The sequence below is a fragment of the Pararge aegeria genome, chromosome 8 (genome assembly GCF_905163445.1).
Source record: "Pararge aegeria chromosome 8, ilParAegt1.1, whole genome shotgun sequence".
Classification (NCBI taxonomy): Eukaryota; Metazoa; Arthropoda; class Insecta; order Lepidoptera; family Nymphalidae; genus Pararge; species Pararge aegeria.
In genome coordinates this window covers 5,082,712-5,107,265 of record NC_053187.1, presented here as the reverse complement: position 1 = coordinate 5,107,265, position 24,554 = coordinate 5,082,712, and the positions used below count along the sequence as shown (strand labels likewise).

Genomic DNA, 24,554 nt, shown 5'->3' with positions numbered 1-24,554 from the left:
GCAAAACTACTACAGAGACAAACACAGAAAAGGAAAACACATTAAACTTTCCTGTGAAGAATTTGAAACATGTTAAACATAAACGCCATCTGTCGGCAGTTTTAGTACTAATAAGCGTAGTACCAAAATTGCGGACAGATGGCGCTGTATCGAAGGCTGTGAAATGTACATTGCGCTATGAAGATTTTTTCGCAGCTAATGACTACCCCAGGGAATAGCTTGTAAGAGTAACTCTGGTTTCCCTTCAAAACGTATAAATCTTTCGCCTTTTACTAAAGATTTCCGTGGAGGGGAACACTCAAATGAGTCTATAATATTTTTGATAGTTTTACTATGTAAAGCTCTATTATAAATTATGAACAATAATCAAATGTTATTAATATACTTTATAGAATTGATAATTCCTCAAGTGTTGGTAAATACACTAATAAAATCTATGAACGTGTAAAATTAATTCATGATTCTTCAATAATCAAGTTACCAATGCAATCGAGAACCTTATAGTTTCTAGTACTTTTCGTTTCTAGTTTATTTCAAATTAAAGTAAATATTTAATGATTACGTTAGTATGACTGACCTTTATTTTATTAATGGAATTTAGTTCTTAGTATTTAGTGAATAAATATGGATAGATAGATATCTTAAACATAATAAAATATTATTTTTTAATTCACACTTCGCAATAATACCTACAGATGAAATTATTTAGTAACCGTCGCGATGGCGATTCTTAGTTTTGTCACTTTAATGTAATAATTTTGTCGTTATTTTATAAAATTAGTCTGTGTCTTTCCCTGCATAATACCTGCATATTACCATAATAACCTACACATAATTCATACAGACAAATTTAACGTTCAAATTTTATTATTGTTTCAGATGGTACCAGAAACGTAAAATCAGCGAAGCAGCTATTACCACCTAGTTTGAAAAAGGTAAAAATTTAAAAAAAAAAAATTGATACAATAAATAATTTGATATTTGATGTAATTATCATCCAACCTTAATATTTCTATTGAACCAGAATTTTAGCAGATACAGATTAGATTTATATTAGATTAGATTAGATTTAGATTTATTTATTTTTTAGATTTTTTACGTATCTGATGTGGCGAATAAATACTTACGAAATGGCCGACTAAAGGCGGGTACGACAATCGAATCGGTAATTTCGGACACGTTGAATAGATAGCACCATTAGCGATTTGGTGGCCATAAAAAATTGCCTTGGGACATATTTAATGTCCTAACAAGAATCTTAAAAAACTTTACACAGATTTCGAAGATCGAACCGAACACTATCAAGGATAATATTTTAGAGCTCAATTCATTAAAAATCATTCAATCGACCGACCTTTTTATGCATAACTAATTTTGTTTGGGGCACTTTAGTAATTACTACGTGCGACTTCTTGGTCATTTTGGTGGTAGTTGTTAATTTAGGTGACCTGTGCGAGTACTTCAAACTGGTCGCCTAAATTAAATTTTAAAAAGGTATTTTTATAATTAAAACAAACGACATTACCGGGAAAAATAACCCTGAAAACATTTAGCGACAAAAACCTTTGAGTATCTATAGAGAGAGAATTAATTATCCATCTGTACTTTGCTTCAGCATAAAATATATTAATTTTTTTTTAAAGTTTAATACATTTAATTATTTTTTGTTCTGTATTGGTTCATCCGCCCTTTTTTTTCGTTGAACGTCACCCTACTCCTCTATCCCCTAGTGACTCACATAACCCGGGGAGATAGTATCCAGAAACATTCATTACGCAATCTTGTTTTTATCTTCTTTGTTTTCACAAATTATACCTACTTACTATAGATAATTTTTAATGTAATATGTAGTCAAACTGCCACGTTGGTTAGCATTTTCAACTGCTGATCACGAAGACCTGGATATGATTCCCGGGTCGTGCTAAATATTTCTAGGTTTTGGTTATTTTTGCACTCTTTCTTATTAGCGTCACCTGTATTTTTGTTTATATGTGTGGACTTGATGAACCTCTTTAAACGGTCTTATTTCGTTCAAACATTGTAGATATATCGAGGACAGGTGACAATACACTAATTTGATAAGATTATTCCATTTTTCAATATTCAAAATAAGATTTTATATTAACAATTCTCAGTACCAGTGCCGAATTGGAAAATGGTTGTTATCCACCCGTGTCTCAGAGAAGACGTTATTTTTTTTATAATAATTGGAAATCTCCAATCTCTCTCCAATGGGAGAGTTTGCCATAATCACCAAGCAGGCGTTATGTTCCCCTAGTCGCCTCTTAGGCTTACGACACCTGCAGCAGGTGGAGGGGTGGTGACCACCATATTCTGATTTGCCGTCACCACATGGCATCATCTTACAATTACTTTGATCAAAATATTTTTTTTATTGAACTATACGCTTAGGAAAGGAAAAACAGTTAACGTTTTCCTCCATACCTAGTAAATTCGGTAACATCGGAAATTGCCAACGTGCACTTCCATTAATTGCCGCTATTAATCTTGGACCTTAGCCGTTTTTCGTCGAAACTCCGGTAATACCCGATCGTTGTGAACACCAATAATTGTGCAAAGTATTAAGCGGGATAAGGTTTTCGCTGGCGTGCTGATCTCGGATTAGCTTGTTTGTTCAAGCAGCTTATTGCTTGCTTTCAAAAAGCTATAAATGTTTTATCTTTTAATATCAGGTTCGAGGAGTTGTTTATGTAATCATCTTTTTCCGTTTAATATTAGGTTTTATTTACGTTATTTTTTAATATTTAGAATTTCTATTAAGACTACCATGTGTCTTTTCCAAATTTCATCCACCATATTAAAATCTATCACGACGTTTTCGAGTGCTTTGTGATGAAGTAGACATAAAGATAATTTCCATAACAGATTATAATTTCTGTAACGTTCACTTACACTTGTACTTATTCTGTTTTATAACAGATGGGCCACGAGTACGCATGTCGGACGAGGCGGCGTTGCTGTAGGTGAATAATAAAAAATGGCACGGTGGGCGCAAGTCGTGCTGACAGCGCTGGCGTTGTCGGCCGCGCGCGCCTACCTCATCATCGTCCCCGACACTGCTCCGCCAGGCTACGTCGTTCTCGACGCGGCCGTATACAAACTGGGCTCCGAAAGAACCTACACCATCGACGTCCATCGCACAGCTAATTTCGTACACCACATCCTACGAGTCAACAGAACTTCTGGACTAGTCACGTTGCGAAAAAGGTTACGATGTGACGGCGTGCTCTATCCAAACCTTTTCACCTTCTACGTCGACTCCACATCCGAGCGAATCAGAGATATTGATTACTACAGCTTACCCATTAGAATACTAGTAGCTGGCGAGGATTGCAGCAGACGACACGCTGACTTATATGACATAGATTTTGATAGGGTGTACGATCAAAACGATGCAGCTTTACAGTATGAGGACGAGCACGAAAGAGATAAAAGGGAAGCTATTTATCAAGAGAGTATAGACTGGAGATTGTTAGAAGAAGAGGAGTTAGGTTCTAGTCAATATAGTGTGCTGTCCACGGCCTATCCGTGGTCCAACGCGATGTTTGAAGATTATGCGTTTAGAAATAGAAGTAGGAACAAACGATCTCCATTAGTACCCTTTGATATGGCCATAGATGTGAAGATAGCTGAAGCGAAACAGTGGATATCAGAGACGTACGCCAGTTTCGCGATACCTACGACGGATCGCTGGCAGGGTATTTGCTTAAAGAACTCTCAGTTTATAAATTCTCTGACAGCATTTCTGCCGCGGACAGTTCAAAAACAGTGTAGAGTTCAATTCTTGGATGTAAGTGATCCACGATTTGTTATTGAGAACAGTCAAGGTGATTTGGTAGCGAGCAGTGATGTGTGTATTCAAGAACCAATGTGGAAAGTGTCTGTGCTCTTCACATTTAATTGTGAACGGACTAATATTGTTGATTCGGACCATAGGTTGAAAATAGTTTATCACCATCAAGAGCTGAATGATACGGATATAGCGAGACGAGTGAAGAGGGAGCTACGTAACCAATCTCCTTATTTTGAGCAAGCATTGTATGTCGCTTCTGTTGCTGAAGAACAACCTCCAGGAGTTATAGTCACCACTGTAAGAGCTCGGTAAGTTATCACTAACCTTTTTTATATAATAGAAATTGTTATGGTTTTAGTACATACAGTAGACTATACTCAATACTTAAAGCTTAGGAATGTGAATGGTTTCCACAATCGCGTAGCTGCAACAAAACCGTGAACTATTCAAACCAACATAACATGGAGTGGGCACCATTAACGTTCCCCAAGCGAACAATTTTCATATATTTTATGGCCTACTACAAAAAGTGATATAGTCGGAAAAATGTAATAGGCCCGTTTTGACATTTGTGCAAGACCATAGAATGTAACTTGGAACGAAACTGAAAGAAACAAAAAAAAAAAAATCAATTACATACAGTGTTTTAAAAAATACGTAAATTTTTTTGGGACGTTAAATAATATGAAAGAATATATCGCGAGTATTCTTTTTGCGCTTACTTCATAGTAGCATGCAATTTATAATTGTTGCGAAACGTTCCGAAAACAGTTACGTTCTCAGTCTTTTTTTTTTTTATACTAGAGCTGTAACCATTTTTTTACTGAATATCGAAATTAAATATTGTGTAGTTATCTTTACTGCAAAGAATAAGCTTGGTTCTCAAAATGGGTTCTAAATAATGAGTCTGAGATGATGTATCTGACCAAGCGGCACATGACTGAAGCGTCCCCGCGCGCACTGCGCAGTTTTTCGTTCCTTATCTTGTAAAGTTGACTGTGCGCTCGTTTAAGTTTGATATAAATTGTTTACTATTACGTTAACTTTGGCTCTTCTATTTTGGACATTAAATTAAACATAGTGATTTGACTCGATTTTTGTGTTTGTTGTTATATAGTACTAACTCTGTTTCAACATGTTGAAAAGTGGACGTATAATCAACAGCCAGTCACGCGTATTGGTTGTGAAGTTAAAGGAATACTTTGAACGAACGAACACTTTACAATACATAATAATATCAATCAAGTACTGATACAAACTTGAATTGATTTATCGTGAGTATCGAGTACAGAGTCTTATGGTTCCATAACTAGTTACGTCGCGATGACAAATGTCAAAACGGGCCTATTACATTTTTACGACTATAGTAATATCAATAAGCTTTGACATTTAACCACGACTTTATTTTACCGCACTTCTATTTTTAGCATCCACAGACATACAAACATACGACCCAAACATAGTTCAATAAATCTACAGATATCAGATTTATCTGATTTAGCTTAGAAGCAAGTCGGCCGGACTTACCGATTGGAGAGCGTCGTCAGTCGTCTTTTGTGCATTATTAGTACATTTTCAGATTTAATTGCACGTGTTCACTTTAGGAGTCATCCCAAATTACCAGATCCATAGCGAAGCTATAAAAAGATTTCTCCTGTTCTATAAAAGTATCCATTTGGCAGGTTTCACAAAAAAATTCATTGCGCGCTTGGTAATGGATAGCCTTCCTTTTAATTCGCTATACGGCCTGTATTCTTAAAGGTTATAGCTAATGAGTAACGAATTATTCCTTATTTATTGGTTTTAGCATACTTGTTGGCACATCTGTAGAAGCTTTTCAAAATGTCGTTCCAGTAGTTAACCAAAATTACCTTAATCAATGACTCATGAATGTCACGGGTCTAACACCCGTCTATAAACCATCTGGCCTGCTTTAATTGACTTTAAGCTGGCTCGTTGAGCTTTTATGATCTCATCTATTTCATGCGGTCCGGAAACAATGTAATCGCGACGAACAATGGTTGACGGGCCGTAAAGCTAAAATACCTCAATTACGTCGACGGCGGCGTATTGTGACTGGCGTGAACAGCGTAAATGGACTTTTAACTGTGGTCTATTTTTGATTAACCTTAAACCTTTTACCACTGTTATCTTCATAATCTGGTTAGTGATGCAGGTTTTACGTAATACGTCTAGGATGTAGGCATAAATAATAACGACCACATTCTTAAAAGTTATCTATTTAATTATACCTATAGGATCATTTGTTCATCCTAATTGGCTGTATTCCGAACATCAACACGTAATGTTTAAAATTTTAACTTGGATTCAAAATACATTGCTCCTCTCTAATATAAAAATTTATAAGACAAATATAAAATTTATATGTGATGCCAAAATTTTAGACCATTCTACGTTTTACAGTGATCCAGAAAACAGCCCGGTCACGTATTCGATATCAAGCTTACTGGACTCCAGGTCAGCTGGCATGTTCGCTGTGGATACCAGGTCTGGAGTGATCACCACGCAGGCTCGGCTGGACAGAGAGAGACTTGACGTTCACTACTTCAGGGTAGTCGCTCAGGATGACACGTTCCCACCGAGAAGCGGTACCACGACCCTTCAGGTTGGTTGTCATTCAAGGTTAAGTTTGAAGTTACATTTCCCAGTTTTATATCATAAAATATTTCTACTTTAGGCAAGGCAAAGCAAACAAGTTGATTTCGTGTACGCGGTCGCCTTCTTATTTACGTCCTACTTATGACCAATCACGACACTTCTAATCAAATTATCGCGTCTTTTTATTGGTCGTAAAGTTGGACTACACTTTAGTATTTCTTGATCTTTAATACATTTGAAGATGGAGAACTGAGTTCTTAAAAAAACCGCAAATCAATAAGCGTTTATAGGTATTGCCTTTGTAGCCAGTTACTTGCGAGAAAGACTTGTTCTTGAACCGATGCAAAAGGTTAGAACATGATGTATCCTAAGGCATCGTTTTCTGTATTTAATTTACCAACTTTATACATCAAATGATTTTTTGCAGATCAACGTGTTAGACTGCAACGATCACGCACCGGTTTTTGAAATGCAACAATATGAAGCTTCGGTCAGAGAAGGTGCTAGTACTGGCACCACTGTACTTACGCTGAAGGCGACTGATCAAGACATTGGCAAAAATGCTGAGGTAGAAATAAATTTATCTGCTAAGTACATTATTCCTAACGTTTTAAGTTTTAGGCTGGTTTGCTGTCCTGATTTTCAGCATCGATTTATAAATATCTCAGGATTACTCTTCTCGGTCTTCAACTCTCAGGCAGACTGGAGAGGGACTTGATAAACACCTTAAATCTTTTTAAACAGTTTGTGAAATGAGGCGTGTTTTACGACAACATTTAAATTTGATGATGATTTCAAATTTGAATATTACTTGAAGGTGAAGGAGTGCTTTCTTCAACAAACAACCGTAAATTAATGGAGAAGATTTATTGCTATTGTCGGGAACCACAGGAACTCCTCTCTTTCTAGGGATTTAGAGTTAGAACCCACCAGGCTGATCCAATTGAACCCCTGAAAATTTAGAAGCTGCGTGGTGAAATATTTCAACTGACAGCAGTTATTAGTATGCACTTACTTTTAACTATTGGTAGTCCTATATTGCTTTAGTTATTTTTATTAGATCATGTTATAGTACATGTAGCACCTACTTACTAGCGCAGCGTTAAGTTGTCAAGATAGTTATAGTGAAGACATTTTTAAGAAGTAACGTACATAATATATCTATTAGTATTTTATTATGCTCCGTAAATCCATCAATTTTATTATTAATCATTTAATCATAATTATACCATTCCATTAATTTTATGTTTTATAGGAGCCAGTGTATACGATAAAACTGGAATGACTACTAGTCAATGACATGTTATTCAACTCATTAGCATAGGCGCGGCATAATGAAACGTCTCATCAGAAAAAATAAATTAAAAAAACCACCGAGATAAAAGCTTTACATAATAACTAACTCTTTGGTGACCTATAACAGTAAAACACGGTGGTCTAAAGGCCTGGAAATATTGTGGTTTCGCTAGGCGTGTAAGCTGCTATAAATAATTTAATCCCTTTTACGAGATAATTTACGTTTAACTTGAAGACACTTGCGATTGCGTGCTATTCTAGAAATGCCTTTTTGTTTGATTAAAAATTCGCGGAACTCCTAAATGGTTCAAAGTCACGTCATAAATTCTACCATTTCAAACGAAACATGAATAACTGCCATCTTTGCATGTTTTTTTATTGAGAAAGATAAAATTTATGAGTCTTGACTCTTTCAAGATTTCTTCATGAAAATTTTGCAATTTCCTAAAAATTTCTACTTATTTGCTTAACAAAAATGTGAGTTTTTTCTCCTCAAGATTTAAAGCTTTAGCTTTCAAGTTAATAGCGATGGTTATAGGTTCACTAGTAGATGACAGTAGAACTGTCAGAAAGGTTGAACAATACTCGTGTTTAAATAAGACCTAGATTTTGTAAATGTTTAACGTTCAATTTGATGCACAGGCGTGGACAATATAAAGTTCCTTGACTCCTGTCTTGAACTGCGTGTTTTTTTACAGGTAAACCCGATACCTTACAATTATTAGGCCAATCTGGAAAATGAATTAAAGAATTTTTAACTACCAAGCCAACGAGGAAGCTGTTCACGTAACATTGTCGTCATAATCAACCCATTTCCGGCCCACTATTTTTTAGGCTGTAGTCCACCAAGCTTGCCAATTGCGGATAGGTAGACTTCACACGTATCTGAGAACTAAGTACTCTCAGGCTTGCAGGTTTACTCACGATGTTTACCTGTAACGTTACAGCAAGTGATATTTTAATTGCTTAAACTAAAAACGAACAAAACTTAAACTAACTCCGAAAGTCAGAGGGGCGTGCCGGGGATCGAACTCGGTCCCCCAAAATGGCGTCCGAAGCCCTTATTTCTAGGCAATCAACGCTTATTTATTCTCGTATAAGTAAACTTAGCTTTTCCAAATTTTACTGAATAAATTATCTTCCAGGTTGAATACTCAATCGACTCTGTCAAAGCAGAATCACTGAACCCGGAACTCATGAACGATTCCATAGACTCAGATCAGATTGATGCCAGGGATGTGTTCAGGGTCGATGGTAGGAGTGGTGCATTGCTAACTCGAGCTCCCCTGGACAGGGAGAAGGTATCCAGGTACACTGTGATTGTGAAGGCTACGGATCAAGCCAGCCCGTTGTCCGACCGAATGTCTAGCAGGTTAGTTTCTTATTATATAAGTCCCTTCAGATCAGACCAATATTAGAGAAAATACAGGATGGTTAGCCCGGTGTCGATGACTTGAGGTCCTCTGTGAAGAGAACACTGTGATTGTAACGTGAGTGTAAAGTGCCACTGTGATTGTAATGGATATAAGGATCCGGCATGCCCATTGTTTTAGTTTAAGTTTGACATCCAGTAAACTTGACTGTTTATGGCTATCGGTGAGCATGACTGATATCCAAACACCATCCTGTTTATATCTTCTTTATCCCTAGCGCAACGATTCACGTAAATATCTTGGACGATAACGACAACTACCCGCAGTTCAGCGAAAAGACATACACCGTGAATGTAGACGAAGACATCAGCGTTGCTGACAATCCAGTCATTGCCAGGATAAAGTAAGTATTTTTATTCATTTATATACATATTTACAAATAAAATAACAAAAGCAATACATACAAAAGAAAAACATTTGACACAATATTGTCGCAATATCCAAGTTAATAATATTGCCGGCAATTATGTATCTATCGTAAAAGACCGGGCCCTAAGTCGGCTACTACTTACAATTGTTTGTCAGTAGCCCAAACCATTGAGTCGAGCACAGATCCGAACAAAACTAAGGAGACATATATAAATATGATTTTATGTAAGAGTGTGTACGTATATGTGTATATACGTGTGTGTATATTGTACGTGTGTACACATACACTCACTCAGAAAAACAACCTTAATAAAGAAATTATCCAAAATTATCCTTAGTTCTTAAAATGGAACTCTCTTTAACGCAATCTTGCTCAATCTGCTTATCTTTGTGGCAAATGCATCTAATGGAAAATTGCAATACGAAATTTAAATTGCAAAATATAAGAAAACTTAAAGTCGCGCCGCTTTCCTTATTCGTTCCTTCTTCTAAACGTTGGAATGCAGACGTCTGCGTTCCGGAATTTATAAGGCTGAAAATAAATCCTTGTTTATGGATATTGTGTTTCCTCGATATGTTTTAAAGTGAAAACTGTAGCGAGAGCTTCGTACTAAAAGTACAAGTCATTTCTATCATCATATATCCCTTCTGTCTGCTTAGCTTTGTTTACTTAATTTGTAAGAGTAAGTACCAAGTTACTTACTTTAAAAAATAAGTAGGTATTTATACGTCTAGGAATAGGTATATTCATATTAGTGTATGTAATAGTTATGTTAAGGAGTAAAAAATGCTAATTGTCTTTGGGCATCATATAATCAATTTTTATTTTATTTTATTTTATTATTCTACAAGCTAGCCCTTGACTGCAATGTCACATGATGGAAAGTGATGATGCAGTCTAAAATGGTAGCGGGCTAACCTGTTAGGTAGTATGGCAGTTATATTACCCCCTAACCATATTTTCTGTTACTACGCGACATCGTACCGGATCGCTAAATCGCTTAGCGGCACGTCTTCGTCGGTAGGGTGCCGGCCGGCCACGGCCGAAGCCTACCACTAGACAGAAAAGATCATCATTAGACTAAAAATAACTGAAACCTACTTAGATGAACTAGGTGCTCAATGATATCATCGCCATTAAGAATGTTTTCATTCACAAACTCGGTCTCACTTATAACTCACTTCATTATTATATTCTTCATTAGCGTTCCTTTTGCTTTTAACACAGACACTTCTTTCTGAAAATGAAACAATAAGTAGTTATTAAACTTTTATTAAAATTTTAAAGATCAGTTCTAAAATTTCCCTATTAATTGCGTTTCAGAGCAACGGACGCAGATGTTGGCCCCAACTCGGCCATCCGCTACGCTATCATCGGCGGCAACACACAAATGCAGTTTTCCATCGACAGCCTGAGTGGAGACGTGTCCCTTGTCAAACCGCTAGATTACGAGCAAGTGCGCAATTACCGACTTGTGATAAGAGCTCAGGGTAAGTAGCACAGCTAAAACTTCGAACGCCTCAGCGGAGGCGTTGCCCTAGTCAAACCGGTTGAGCTTAAATACAAAAGCTTGATTACAGAGCAGTTACTGATTTGTTAAAAGACCTCAAGGTTGTATTGATTTAAACTCTTAGGTCAACTTGAAATCGATTTTGCAAACTCGTAAAGACTTAAATAAGGTGGCACCTACAATTATCTCAGTTGGTACTAAGTCAGAAAACTCGAATTTTTTGGTCCATTCTTAAAGAAATTTTGGAGAGTAAAGATTAGCTAATTCTTTAAGAAAAAGCTGGGATGATTTTGTCATAATGCAATCTGCTTTGTTGACTACCCAATCACGCATGGGGAATAATATATCTTCCACAACTTCATAATAACCTGCAAGTTCTTATTAATTTGCGGAATAAGAGTGAATAGTTACTTAAGTCTCTATTTTTTCGGCCAATATCAACTGCGCAAGCTCACTTTAGGGCGACCAAAATGTTTCCAGAATACTTTTAAAACTCGCTGAACTTTTATGCAAAATCACTTGGGTGGCCATACATTTTGGAGACTACTGTACAACCTACGCAAGTACGTCCCATCTTAGACCACATCTAATCTTACACGATACTTTCCATCAGCTGAGATTATACTCAAGCGCGAACCTATATCTACCTAAGAGAGAAACTGGCGTATCTCAAATTAATTTGTGTGTACATTTTTACAGACGGCGGTAGTCCATCCCGTTCTAATACCACACAGCTGCTTATAAACGTCAAGGACATTAACGATAACGCACCGCGCTTCTACACCTCGCTGTTCCAAGAATCCGTCAGCGAAAATGTACCTGTTGGATACAGTATTGTTAGAGTAAGTTAACATCATTATCAATCCATTAAGGGCCCACTACACGGATTTCCTCTAAAAATAAGAGGGGCTTAGGTGTTACTCCATCACGCTAGCAAAGTGCATTTTTTTAGAAAGACACATAGACTTCACACACCTGTTAGTACATTGTGGAGAATTCTTAGGCATGCAGGTTTCCTCGCAATGTTTCCTTCATCGCTAAAGCAAGTAATATATGTTTATTAACTGTGGAAAGTCTGGGTATCAAAGTCGTTCCTCGAGGCTCAAATCGAAACCAACAGTCTATCACCAGGCGTTTGAGTTCCGAAGTCATATTCACATGAATCCTTTCTTTCTACTCTTTATGTATTGGAATGGCTGAAAAAGTAGATGGAATCTCCGCAAAATAAATCGAATACAATTCCCACGTTGGAAAAAGTCCTGGGTGTACAATTCAAGCGAACCGACCAAAGTCATATTTCCTTTTTGAGTGAGTGAAAACTACCGGATGAACTTAAAGTTCAATTTCAGTATACCTGAATAGTCATTCTGGTTTCGTCGTCAGTTTTTAAAATATTAAGCTTCGGGTGTGCCCATTTATAGAATAAATTACTCACATCAACGCGCAATTATTTAATTAAATATTAAATGAATGGCATCCATACGTCCATCTTTAATTCGTTTAATGATCACAGGTACAAGCGTACGATGCCGATGAAGGTGTGAATGCAGAACTAACTTACACATTACAAGATAAAGAGTACAATGGCAACAATGACCTACCGATCTCGATAGATCCACGTTCCGGATGGGTTTATACGTCGAGACAGTTGGATAGGGAGATTCAGTCAAAATATCAACTCCAGGTATGTTATAATTTCACATTCTAAAATAAGCAATTTTTTTACTGCCTTAAAGTCAAAAGTTTGGAATACTACTCACAATTTTTCTGAATGACAATTTGATGTATAATAAATTGTATACGAAGAAGAGAAATAAGTTTTGCAGCGTAGATGATTGCAGATCCTTTCTACTGATAGCATACCAGTTATACTCTACTTTAGATTAGTTTTTTCTGGTACAATTTCCTGGAATGTTATAGATTCTTATGTTGGATACCAAACACAAATATCGTTTCTTACATTTAGTGAAACTACTCTTAATTCTGTGAGTGAAACATCAAAAATATCGACAATTGAATTTCTCTAATTCGTCCTGTTAGTAGTCTAGAAATATTTAAATTAATATGTATTTAATTCTATTCCCGAAGTAAGATCGACATTATTGATACAGGTAACAGCAACTGACAGTGGAACTCCGCCCCGATCGGCAACAGCGTCCGTGGTAGTGGTAGTACAAGACGTGAATGACAACGACCCCGTGTTCTCCCCGCCTCAGTACGACGTAGAATTGGCTGAGGATGAACCCCCTGGAACCCCTGTTGTAACAGTTACTGCTACAGACGCTGATGAAGATAATAGGTAAGACAAAAGAGTTTAAAGTACCTACACGTGATAAAAAGACTTTTCTCTAATGTAACAACATGTGAAAATGACCTTGGAATTGTCCTGACTATGAAAAAGGCGGAAGGTTTTCGAAGGTTGTCGCTCCACCAAGTTAGGGAACGCCCGACATTCCATTTACCGACACGCGTTCTCAACTCGAGGACCTGTGCCAGCCCACTGCCACTTTAGTGTGCTAGCTCTAAGGGCTATGCCAGTTACTTTCGTTCTTTGGCGAATCACTTCGTTACGGATTCTACCCCTCAAAGAAATACCAAGCATAGCTCTTTCTATAGCACGCTGAGCGACTTGAACACTCAAACTGAATATACTATACTGAATATGTAAACCAAAGCTTTTTTTTAAAAAACTCCAGTTCATAATACATTAATTTATAGGTTACACTATGAAATCACCGGCGGCAACACCCGAGGTCGTTTCTCCATAACCTCACAGAACGGCCGCGGACTTATAACAGTTGCGCAACTCCTCGACTTCAAACAGGAACGAAGATATGTGTTAACTGTCACCGCTACGGATTCTGGCGGAAGATCGGACACTGCTATGGTCCATATTAATATCACAGACGCGAATAACTACGCGCCAGTTTTTGAAAATGCACCGTATACTGCTTCGGTAAGATTTCTTTACATTTATATGGTAGGGACCCTAGATACGCTGAATAATATGTAATTGTAACATAGAACTATCGTCCTACGTTTTTACCAACGGTAACCGACCTTTGACAATATATTTTGAGATCGTATTATGGGGCAAAGCTGCTGATATTGAAGCTATATTCATATTGCAGAAAAGAGCTGTAAGTTTAATATATAAACTGAAATCACGCGAATCCCTCTGTGAAAAATTTAAAGAAATAGTTATACTTACTGTAGCTTCACAATATATTTATAATTATATAGTATTTGTTAGAAAAAATATTGCCCTTTATAAACGAAAAGTGGATTTAAACAACCGCCTTACTCGAAATGGACATAAGTTAGTTACATCTGCATATCGTGTGCGAAAGGTGCAGAAGTCATTGATAGGTGTATATGATTTTTTGATTACAATTTTGAATTTAATTAAAAAAAAAGAGTCATGTGATTTCCATTATGAAAATATTCATCGCGTTAGAAGCAACAAGGACGTCGTTATTCCCATAGGTATTTTGCATTACTTAAAAACTAATGTGAATAAATAAAGACGTGTTGTGAATAACTAATGTGAATATATTATGTAAAACCAAAGTCCAATAAAGTGACGGGGGGGAGGGGGGGGTGTCATTTGCCCAACATTTCATAGCCGAAACTCCTATAACAAGTTCTACTGTTTTATTCCTTCAGGTATTTGAAGATGCCCCAGTCGGTACAACAGTGTTGGTGGTATCAGCCACGGATAGCGACGTAGGAGTGAACGCACAAATTACTTACACGCTTAGTTCAGAAATATCCAATGAAGCGGTCGCTCATCATGAGCAGGAGTTTCTCATTAACCCACAAACTGGTGCCATTACTACGAACCGATTACTGGACAGAGAGACTATGAGTGGTAAGTTCTTCATCGCATCAACCCTTTACCGGCCCACTACAGGGTGAACCCACTATGAGGGTTTATGCCGTAGTCCACCGCGCTGGCCCAGTGCAGATTGGTGGACTTTACACGCCCTTTCAGAGTAAAAACAAACACAAATTTTCAGGGTATCTGCTTACTGTGACGGCTCGCGACGGCGGTGTCCCATCGCTATCTGATACAACCGATGTGGAAATCTCCGTAGTGGATGTCAACGATAATGAACCGATCTTCAAGCAGCAACTTTATACCGCCAGTATTATGGAGGATGCTCTTGTTGGTAAGTTAATCAAATTCCAATTTCATCTAAAATTTATATATTTCAAGTAGGTCTTGTATATAAGCAGTTTTGAAACGTCAAGTTAGTCTGTTTGTAGTGACTCTACCACCAGTTCGGAAGGCAGATTTTACCCAACAAGAGCCGGCAATTAACTCAGCAGACTGCTATTTTCCAACAGTTTACCATCTTTAGAATTTTCCTGTCTTGTGAAAGATGAAAGCGGAGCGGCCTGTTTCCAAGCAGGCTTGTCGTTAAGAAATTCATCTATCGTATACCTGGTAGCTTCATCGCTAGCCTATAACAATCCACAGCTAGGCTAATGACCTCTGACAATGGGAGGGTTTAGCCATCACCACGTTGATCGCACTAAATAAGTTGTGGCTCAAACAACGTTGCTGACATCTGTGGGAAAAGTGGTGACAGGTGAATTTTGATCGGCAACACAGCACAAGAGTCTTTCTAGAAAAAAAATAGTAACTAAACACAAACTGACAAGTCTCAGAGTTAGGGACAGAGTTACTTACAAAAACTTACTTAGCAAGGGGCTTTTATAGGACTTGTACCTTTTAATACTTGCTCAGAAAATGCATGGTTATGGGTGCAACATATAGAAAAATACATCGTAAATTGTTCTTTTTTCTAGTCTGAAACTAAACCTATCGCTGATGGTCGCTGATATTCTTGTGTGTGTACAAGTTTTTTTTTCCTCGAAGCTAATATTAGAAATTTCTTCTTCAGGTACATCGGTGACCCAAGTGAGCGCAACAGACGCGGATGTAGGTCTCAACGGCCGAGTGCACTATGAACTTGAACCTAAAGACAGAGAAGAAGGTTCATTTGTTATTGACACTGCTTCCGGAGTCATAAGAACCAACAAGGCTCTAGATCGTGAGTCTGTGGCGATATACGATTTGAAAGCCTTGGCGATTGATGGGGGAACACCGCCTCAGAGTTCTACCGTAAGTTTTGTTATTTATCTTAAAAAAAAGTTTGCCATTAGGGTATTCCCAGCAGATGTGAAACATCAACACACATGTAGAGAGCAGGGAACTTCGGTAAAAGGCATGACGCCCCCATATGTCGTCATGCCTTTTACCGAAGTGGCATATAAGTCTATTTAATTGCTAAGGAACGTCTGAAGACTGTACCACGTTTGTTTCACTCCTCTGTAACCAAGTTTGTGTCCAAGTAGCCCGCTGGAAACATTTATCCGGACTAAAAAGTTTTCTGCAGTCACCAGGCTGCAAGCTATCTTTATTCCAAATTTCATTACAACCAGTTGAGCTGTAAAGCTTTGCAAAGATAACAAAGAAAAAAATACCGTGGAAACGTTTTTCTGTTACAAGGTCGGAATAAAAGTCTCCTATGTCAAGTAATATGTGTATTTCCAGGGAGCAAACCCAATGTACCAAAATTTGTCAAGATTTGTTTAGCGTATTAAATGAAATGACATAAACATACAATAATAATGCAAAACAAGCATTATTATACCAAGGGACACAATTTCGCTTATTGAAATATAGATTTTTTTAAGTCTCATTTTTAAACTTTATATATTTTTAGGTTATAGTCCACATAAAAGTGGAAGACATCAATGATTCTCCGCCGGTATTCGAGAGTGATTGCCTGATATTCTATATTCAAGAGAATAGTCCTATCGGTACTACCGTAGGTGAAATATACGCGCATGATCCAGATGAAGGCGCGAATGCTGTCGTCCATTATTCGATTAAAGGTAGATTAAATGTATAGCATAGTATTCTAATGTGATATAATAGTCTTGACACTGTATTTTCTAATCGATACGTTGTACCAACTAAAGTGGTACCCCTTTTAACACAGAACCACAGAACTTCTACAGATTAGAAAAAATAGTTTTAAATATGCTTTCTTACTATCTTATATTTATTATAGTATTTATGTATATTATTCATAAAAATATTCATCAGTCATCTTAGTACCCATAACACAAGCTACGTTTACTTTGGGGCTAGACGGCGATGTGTGTATTTTCGTAATATATTTATTTTATTTTATTTATTTGGAATTAAAACAAAGAACACGTTACTAACCGACTACACAAAGATTTTACATTTAGCACAACGAATGTGGTGTTGCTTGGAACAGGCCTTACGTGCATTATCATTGTGTTCTCGGTATCGGAGCAACTACAAAATGCGAATTGCAATATGTTTCCCAGTGTGTATTAGAAACGTTACGTAAGGATAAAGCGTAACGCCTCGCGCCCCGTGTGAGTTGTTCGGTTTCCTGGCGTTGTTCAAATGTTAATGTGAAGCGATGGCTGCAATTCTATGCTTGCTTGCTTCATGTGTTAGATAAGTAAAATTTTTCCGGCTGTCCAAGTGGAGTACGGAAGCTCATTTCCGACGGGTTCACGCTTCTTTTTCTTATACTTAACTTGCCCTTATTTTAGGTGGCGACGACTCCAACAGCTTCTCCCTTGAAACCCGCCAAGGTTCCGACAAAGCAGAACTAATAACCATGGTTGACCTTGACTATGAGAGTCCTAGAAAGAAGTACGAGCTCATCATAAGAGCAGCTAGCCCCCCACTGTGGAATGACGTCATAGTGGAGATCCTTGTAACAGATGTGAATGACAACGCGCCAATGTTGAAGGACTTTCAAATAATATTCAATAACTATAAGGACTGCTTTCCTGTTGGACCTTTTGGCAAAGTCCCGGCGTATGATGCTGATGTTACTGATAAGGTAAATTTTAGTAAAATATTTATTTCTTCAGCCTGACCTTAGTACCTAACTGTTGTCAACGAATAGTTTGACGTTGTTTCCGTGCGAGAGAAAAGGACGGATATACTGTCTTTATGTCTCGCATGCAAATAACGTCATAAGTTACCGCCATATCGACCCATTACCGGCCAGTACGACCCATTACTACAGGGCATGGGTCTCCTCCCACAATGAGTAGGGGTTAAGGCGGTTGTCCACCACGCTGGCCCAGTGCGGATTGGTGGACTTCACATGCCTTTAAAACAATATGTAGAACTTTCAGGCTCCTCGAAGCAAGTGATACTTTTAATTACTTAAAACGCACATAACTTAGAGAGGTGCGTGCTATTATACGAACCTGGCCCCCCCAAAGTGAAGTCGAGCTCCTACCCACTACGCTATAACTGCTTCAAAACTTAGGTTTGCATTACTCTTTTTGGTTGTATATAGTTGATGTTGATGCATTTTGATTGTTTCGTCGAGACAACTTTTGGCAAGAGGAATTTAGTGTATAATTTTAAGTCATACTTCGTTCACTTGCAGCTACAATATCGAATCCTCTCGGGTAACAACGCAAATCTCGTGCTTCTGAACGAAACCACCGGCACCATGACGCTGTCACCTCAGTTGAACACAAACGTACCTAAGCTTGCTACTATGGAAATATCGGTCACAGGTAAGTTTTGTCTGGTTTATAATAATTATTCAAAGTTCTGTCTGTAAACTGAATTTAAATATAACGCGTCATGGTCTCAAAATAACCCATGTTTATTGAACCATAGAATGGACTCTGTAAATATGTGTACTCTTAAACAAAATTGTGCTAGCTTGATCTATGCGAGATATAAATACGTAAAGTATTTCTTTCTCGCATCTCCGTTATTGAGTTTTAGTATTACTAGTGGAATTCGACGACCTCGGTTGCGCAGCGGTGAAGGCTGTGTTTATAACTTAGAGGTCCCGGATTCGATTCCGGGCAGAAGCAATTTGGGAATTTATTATTTCTGAATTTTCACTGGTCTGGTCTGATCGCAGTCTTCAGCAGTCTCTAGATATCAACAAAAACGTGCCGCTAAGAGATTTAGCGTTCCGGTACAAATTCGCGTTGAAACTATATAGGGTTTAATATAACTGACGTACCCCAAACATGTTAGCCCGTTACCATCTTAAGCTGCATTATCAATAACCACCAGGTGAGATTGCAGTCAAGGGCTAAACTAACTAACTTGAAGTATTAGTTCGGTAGTAGCTTCCGATGATGGCGTCACAAGACAAACATACACAACGAAAGCAATTAGAAAAATGAATCGATATTAAAAATTGGCTCAATTTCAAATATGTTTTATTCACGTAGACCACAGGCACCTTCGAAGCGTTCATACACACATATTTGTACCTTTAGCTTTTGTTCTGTAAACATCGACACATAATTTCTAAACGCAGGAATATTTCGTCTTGACATATAGATATTTTTTTAATTTTTAGTTTTCCAATTTTATCTTGTTAGATGGCGTCAATGAAGTTAAAGCCATGATGCAACTTCTGGTCAGGCTGATAACAGAAGAGATACTGTTCAACTCCATAACAGTTCGTCTGAATGACATGACAGCCGAACAGTTCTTGTCGCCATTGCTGGCCTTCTTCATAGACGGGCTCGCGGCCATCATACCCTGCCCGAAGGAGAACATCTACATTTTTAGTGTACAGGTGAGCATATTTAAAAACAATTCTACTAATATTATAAATGTTAAAGTGCGGATGTTTGTTACTCGATCACGCAAAAACGGCTGAACGGATTTGCATGAAATTTGACATGTTTGTAGGCTGTAGCCTTTGACATGCAAAAGGACATAGGCTACTTTTTATCTCGATTCCTTAAGAAGTTCCCGACGGAAAATTTAAAATTGTTTACGAGCTAAGGCGCGGGCCGACAGTTTTGAAATTTGGTATGAATGTCACCTTTGCTGATCTCTCAAATAGCTACCGTGTTAAGATTAAAAAATATTAACAAGCGAAGCTTTTGACCAAATTCTGAAATCCACGCAGACGAAGTCGCGGGCAAAAGGTAGTATGAAATAAATCTTAATTTACGTTGTAATCAAAATCTTTTATTGATTAGTTGAGTGCGAACTTCTGCAGCGTTGGGTTGCCTTTATAACCTTAAAACATATCAAGAATCCCACTGTCGAGAATAAGTCATTAATGTAAAGCAAAAGCCTAATAAGTTTTCGAGAAAATGTTATTATTTAAAATAAAATAAAAATAAAAAAGCCTTTTATTCCATGCAAAGAAAAAACTTACAAAGTTAAAAGAATAAAATAAAAAATAGTGTCTACAAAGTTTACAATACCATAATTTAGTTTGAACATTCTTTACTTTTATTAATTTAAGAAATTTATTTATTGCAGCTTTCCCTCGTGAATTTTGAATTTAATAAATATTACGCTTAGTTAATATAAATAAAATAATTGCAGTCTAATTATTTTTTTGAACTAGCAAACTCATAAAAATAGGTTTCCAATTGGTGAGTGAGGAAATCTCCTATTTCCCCAGACAATTTTTGTCTGACAACGTATCGAGTATATTATTGATCGACTTATAGCTGTATATAAAGACCTCCGTACAATGTGTACCTACTTGCTGTTGATTACTGTTGATGAGATATTTATTCTTTCTTTCATTTTGACCAGGATGACACAGATGTCACAGGGAACATCCTTAACGTATCCTTCTCAGCGAAGAGACCCGACGCAGAAGTTGGCATTGGAGGCGATACGTCGCAGTACTACTCGCCTACCCACTTGCGCGAACGAGTTTACTTGCATCGCGCTACACTCGCCAGGCTTGCCACTGTACAGGTAATAGCATCTGTAGATATGTCAACTTGCAGTCCACGTTATGTCATGTTCACTGTCATAATGCATAGGTATAAGGAAGTGCCCTATAAAAAAAAAAAATAAAAAAAAAAATATATTTACATATAAACGAATTTATGTGTTTACTTATGACAACCCTATTTAACATAAATACATACAGTTGCGTCAAAATATATATATAAACTCTAACGGAATCCCTCCTATCAGAGATTTCTATCCAACAATGGGACATAATTAAGTTCTCTGTCATAAGTTGATTATGATATATATATATTTTAATACTAGAAGTGTGAATGTGGTGCTAAACATTATCTTGCTTTAAGGTCTTACCGTTTGACGACAACGTCTGCGTCCACGAGCCCTGTCTCAACTATGAAGAGTGTCTCACCGTGCTCAAGTTTGGGAACGCATCGGGTTTCATCAATAGCGACACTGTACTTTTTCGGCCAATATATCCCGTCACCACATTCACGTGTAAATGTCCTCAAGGATTTACGGGTATGTCAATTTGAGCCGATTTCTAACTCAAAATGTTATTAATCCTAATACATAAAATATAAAGACTAAACAAAGTAGGCACTAATCTAGATTATTTTCGTTACAGGTATGACAATATACCTAACTATAGTTTATCGCACACCTCCGATGAGATTGTTCCCAAGCACAACCCTGTCTACATAATAATAAATAAGTTGTGCGTTGTCAGTCAGCGTTAGATATATCATATCTAACTCTATATATGTCATATCTAACTCTGCCTGACAACGCACAACTTAAACCGGTTGGTGTTGGTTAAGGAATACGTTTTCGCATAGGACTTGTCTAAAGTATATATTTTTGATATACTTTCGAAATTATAATTAAAGTTATAGTAAAAAATTGTACGGATTCACTTAGAGAAGTCAGGACACAAGTTGTTTGTTTGAGCCTACTGAGACATATTGTACCTTATTAAATAAACATTGATATGCATGTTAATTTGAAATCTTAAATCTACGCAAGCAATTCTTTGATATTTTTCAATTATATTCGATTCCACGTGTTTTTATATACTTTTCGAACACACACTGAGCCACAGCAAAGATTTGACGTGTTGAGCTAGTAATAATACTATCGTGCTAGTAATAATAATATATATGTATTATAATACTATCTTATCAGGTTCTCGGGAGCACTATATGTGTGACACCGAGGTAGACTTGTGCTACTCCTCACCGTGCAAGAACAACGGAACTTGCGTGCGCCGCGAAGGTGGCTACACTTGCGTTTGTGGAGCTGGATTCACTGGTAAATATCCCCAAATACCTCTTCTAACCCCCCAAATACCTCTTCGACGGCCGATTGGCGCAGTGGGCAGCGACCCTGCTTTCTGAGTCCAAGGCCGTGGGTTCGATTCCCACAACTGGAAAATGTTTGTGTGATGAACATGATTGTTTTTCAGTGTCTGGGTATTTATCTGTATATTATAAGTATTTATATGTATTATATTCATAAAGATATTCAACAGCTATCTTAGTACCCATAACACAAGCTACGCTTACTTTGGGGCTAGATGGTGATGTGTGTATTGTCGTAGTATATTTATTTATTATTATTATTAACCAAGTTCATCGATCTTCCGGTAACCTAAACTTTTGACAAAACAATGCTGAATTATGACTGACTACTTTTAAGACAGGTTTTGCCAACGACTTCGCATTTCGCAACATACGGATACCGAAGTTGCTGAGGGTAGATTTTTAATAATTTATATGTATACCTAATAATAAGTTTAATATGATTGCTAATCAAATAATATTAGATCAATATGATTTCTCTCTAAGTGAATATGTAAAATTATTCTTTAAGTGAAATAACTGATTCTTTAACCTGTGTTCTTCTTAATTAAGACTTCTTGAACTTCATATCATGCACTGGAAGTAAAGCCAGAAACAAAAAAAAATATTTTTCATCCACTTTTGAAATAGGCAAAGGATTGCAATTTGTTCCGGCACTGTTTTATAACAATTAAATAAAAAATATTTATTTACGAGTGAATTAAGAAACGATTCCATTAAGCAACTAACGCAAAGATTTTCAGCAAGACAAAGCTTCTGGGCATTTCCAGCCCATTACAGGGCACGGGTCTCCTCCCACTATGAGAAGGGGTTAAAGTCGTAGTCCACCAAGCTGGTCCAGTGCGAATTGGTGGCCCAATGATAATATAATAATATAAATATTATAAATGTGAAAGTGTGTTTGTTTGTTTGTTTGTCTTTACCTTACGCCCTAACTAAACAAACAATGAACTTGAATTTTGGCATAGAGTTAGTTAAAGGGACGGAGAGATATAGGCGGTTTTCCACTAGATACTTAATACAAATACTAATTCGATTTTAGGGGTAAATTGCGAAACGATCCTGACCAAAGCGACATGTGACATGAACGGCGATGGCAGCGTGTGTCGCAGCGGTTCACAGTGTGTAGCTAAGCGAGAAGGCGGGATCTTATGTCAAGGGTGTACAATCGACGTGGCTTATACCACTGCAATGTGCGAACTGAGAGCCAGAAGCTTCCCTACGACATCGTTCTTGACTTTTCCCGGCCTTAAGAGAAGACATCGCTTCCATTTGAAACTCAAGTAAGGATCTGAAATATTATAAAAGTTTGACAGATTGTTTGTTTTTTTTTTATTCCACTACAAGTTAACCCTTGACTGCAATCTCACCTGGTGGTAAGTTATGATGCAGTCTAAGATGTTAGTGGGCTAACCAGTTAGGTAGTATGGCAGTTATATTCAATCCACTACAACAACTTTTGACTTGTAAATAAAAAAAAAAAAATCAAATAAATCTTCACGCAATCTATACAGACAATAGCAGGTGTGTCTTCAATTTTAAGATTTCGTTAAATATTAAGATTTCCTAGCTTAGCAACAATACAATATAAAGTTTTATTTATAGATTGTTTTTAAGGATAATATTTTCAATTGCGTTTATTGAAATAATAGCTATGGATTTAATTTAAACCCTTTATAAGGACAACTGTCAAAATTATTTTTTATGTGTTTTCTAATGAACAGATTTCGTATTGCTGTACTGTTTTATAACATTGTTATTCCTAATGTTTTTATTACAGATTTGCAACACAAACAACCTCTGGCCTCCTCCTCTACAACGGGCGATATAACGAGAGACACGACTTTATATCGCTCGAAATCATAAGCTCTGGCGCAGGCGCGGACGGAGGGCCGGGGATTCGATTCACGTTTGCTCTAGGAGGGGGCAAGACTGAAGTCACAGTGGAGGGAGATATCGCTGATGGCGTCTGGCATACTGTTGAAGTGGAATACTTTAATCGGGTACGTTTTTTTTATAGTTGGGACGCAAAATGCCAATTTATCCTGACAGGTATCACATAAGCGAACCGGCTTTACCATAGATAATAAACGCCCGGCGGTTGAATTTACAAACTGTCTTTCCAAAAGATTATTATCATGCAGCTTTAACAGCGTTATTTATCATACATCTTTAATTATAATGTACGGTACAATCCTATAGAGTATGGATATAAATAATTCTTATCAAACAAACAAAATAAACAACGATGTTTTGAATATGATATGGCCGGACCTCTAGTGGTATCCTCTGAGAACAGTTTTGCCTTTGGATCCCCGTTTTTGGTATACATAATCTGTGAACAGTACAGGGGGCTTTAATGGACCTGTTGGACCCTTT

General features: G+C 37.2%; 1 protein-coding gene and 1 non-coding gene across 2 annotated transcripts in view; both read left to right on the top strand.

Annotated features, from left to right (window-relative positions):
- Positions 1–228: 228 nt before the first annotated feature.
- Positions 229–343, top strand: LOC120626117. Its single transcript, XR_005658835.1, has one exon. It is a non-coding gene; the product is annotated as a U5 spliceosomal RNA (small nuclear RNA).
- A 2,655-nt stretch (positions 344–2,998) lies between these two features.
- Positions 2,999–24,554, top strand: part of LOC120625863 (protocadherin-like wing polarity protein stan) — a 50,122-nt gene continuing 28,566 nt past the window's right edge. Inside the window, exons 1-22 of the mRNA XM_039893110.1 lie at positions 2,999–4,122; positions 6,239–6,440; positions 6,861–7,001; positions 8,875–9,101; positions 9,380–9,505; positions 10,856–11,022; positions 11,742–11,884; positions 12,556–12,726; positions 13,154–13,341; positions 13,761–13,998; positions 14,709–14,913; positions 15,062–15,214; positions 15,953–16,173; positions 16,778–16,949; positions 17,649–17,944; positions 18,506–18,638; positions 19,470–19,669; positions 20,653–20,820; positions 21,162–21,336; positions 22,000–22,125; positions 23,218–23,458; positions 23,956–24,178. Coding sequence (XP_039749044.1) covers positions 2,999–4,122; positions 6,239–6,440; positions 6,861–7,001; positions 8,875–9,101; positions 9,380–9,505; positions 10,856–11,022; positions 11,742–11,884; positions 12,556–12,726; positions 13,154–13,341; positions 13,761–13,998; positions 14,709–14,913; positions 15,062–15,214; positions 15,953–16,173; positions 16,778–16,949; positions 17,649–17,944; positions 18,506–18,638; positions 19,470–19,669; positions 20,653–20,820; positions 21,162–21,336; positions 22,000–22,125; positions 23,218–23,458; positions 23,956–24,178 — 5,040 coding nt within the window. The remainder of the gene's footprint in view (positions 4,123–6,238; positions 6,441–6,860; positions 7,002–8,874; positions 9,102–9,379; positions 9,506–10,855; positions 11,023–11,741; positions 11,885–12,555; positions 12,727–13,153; positions 13,342–13,760; positions 13,999–14,708; positions 14,914–15,061; positions 15,215–15,952; positions 16,174–16,777; positions 16,950–17,648; positions 17,945–18,505; positions 18,639–19,469; positions 19,670–20,652; positions 20,821–21,161; positions 21,337–21,999; positions 22,126–23,217; positions 23,459–23,955; positions 24,179–24,554) is intronic.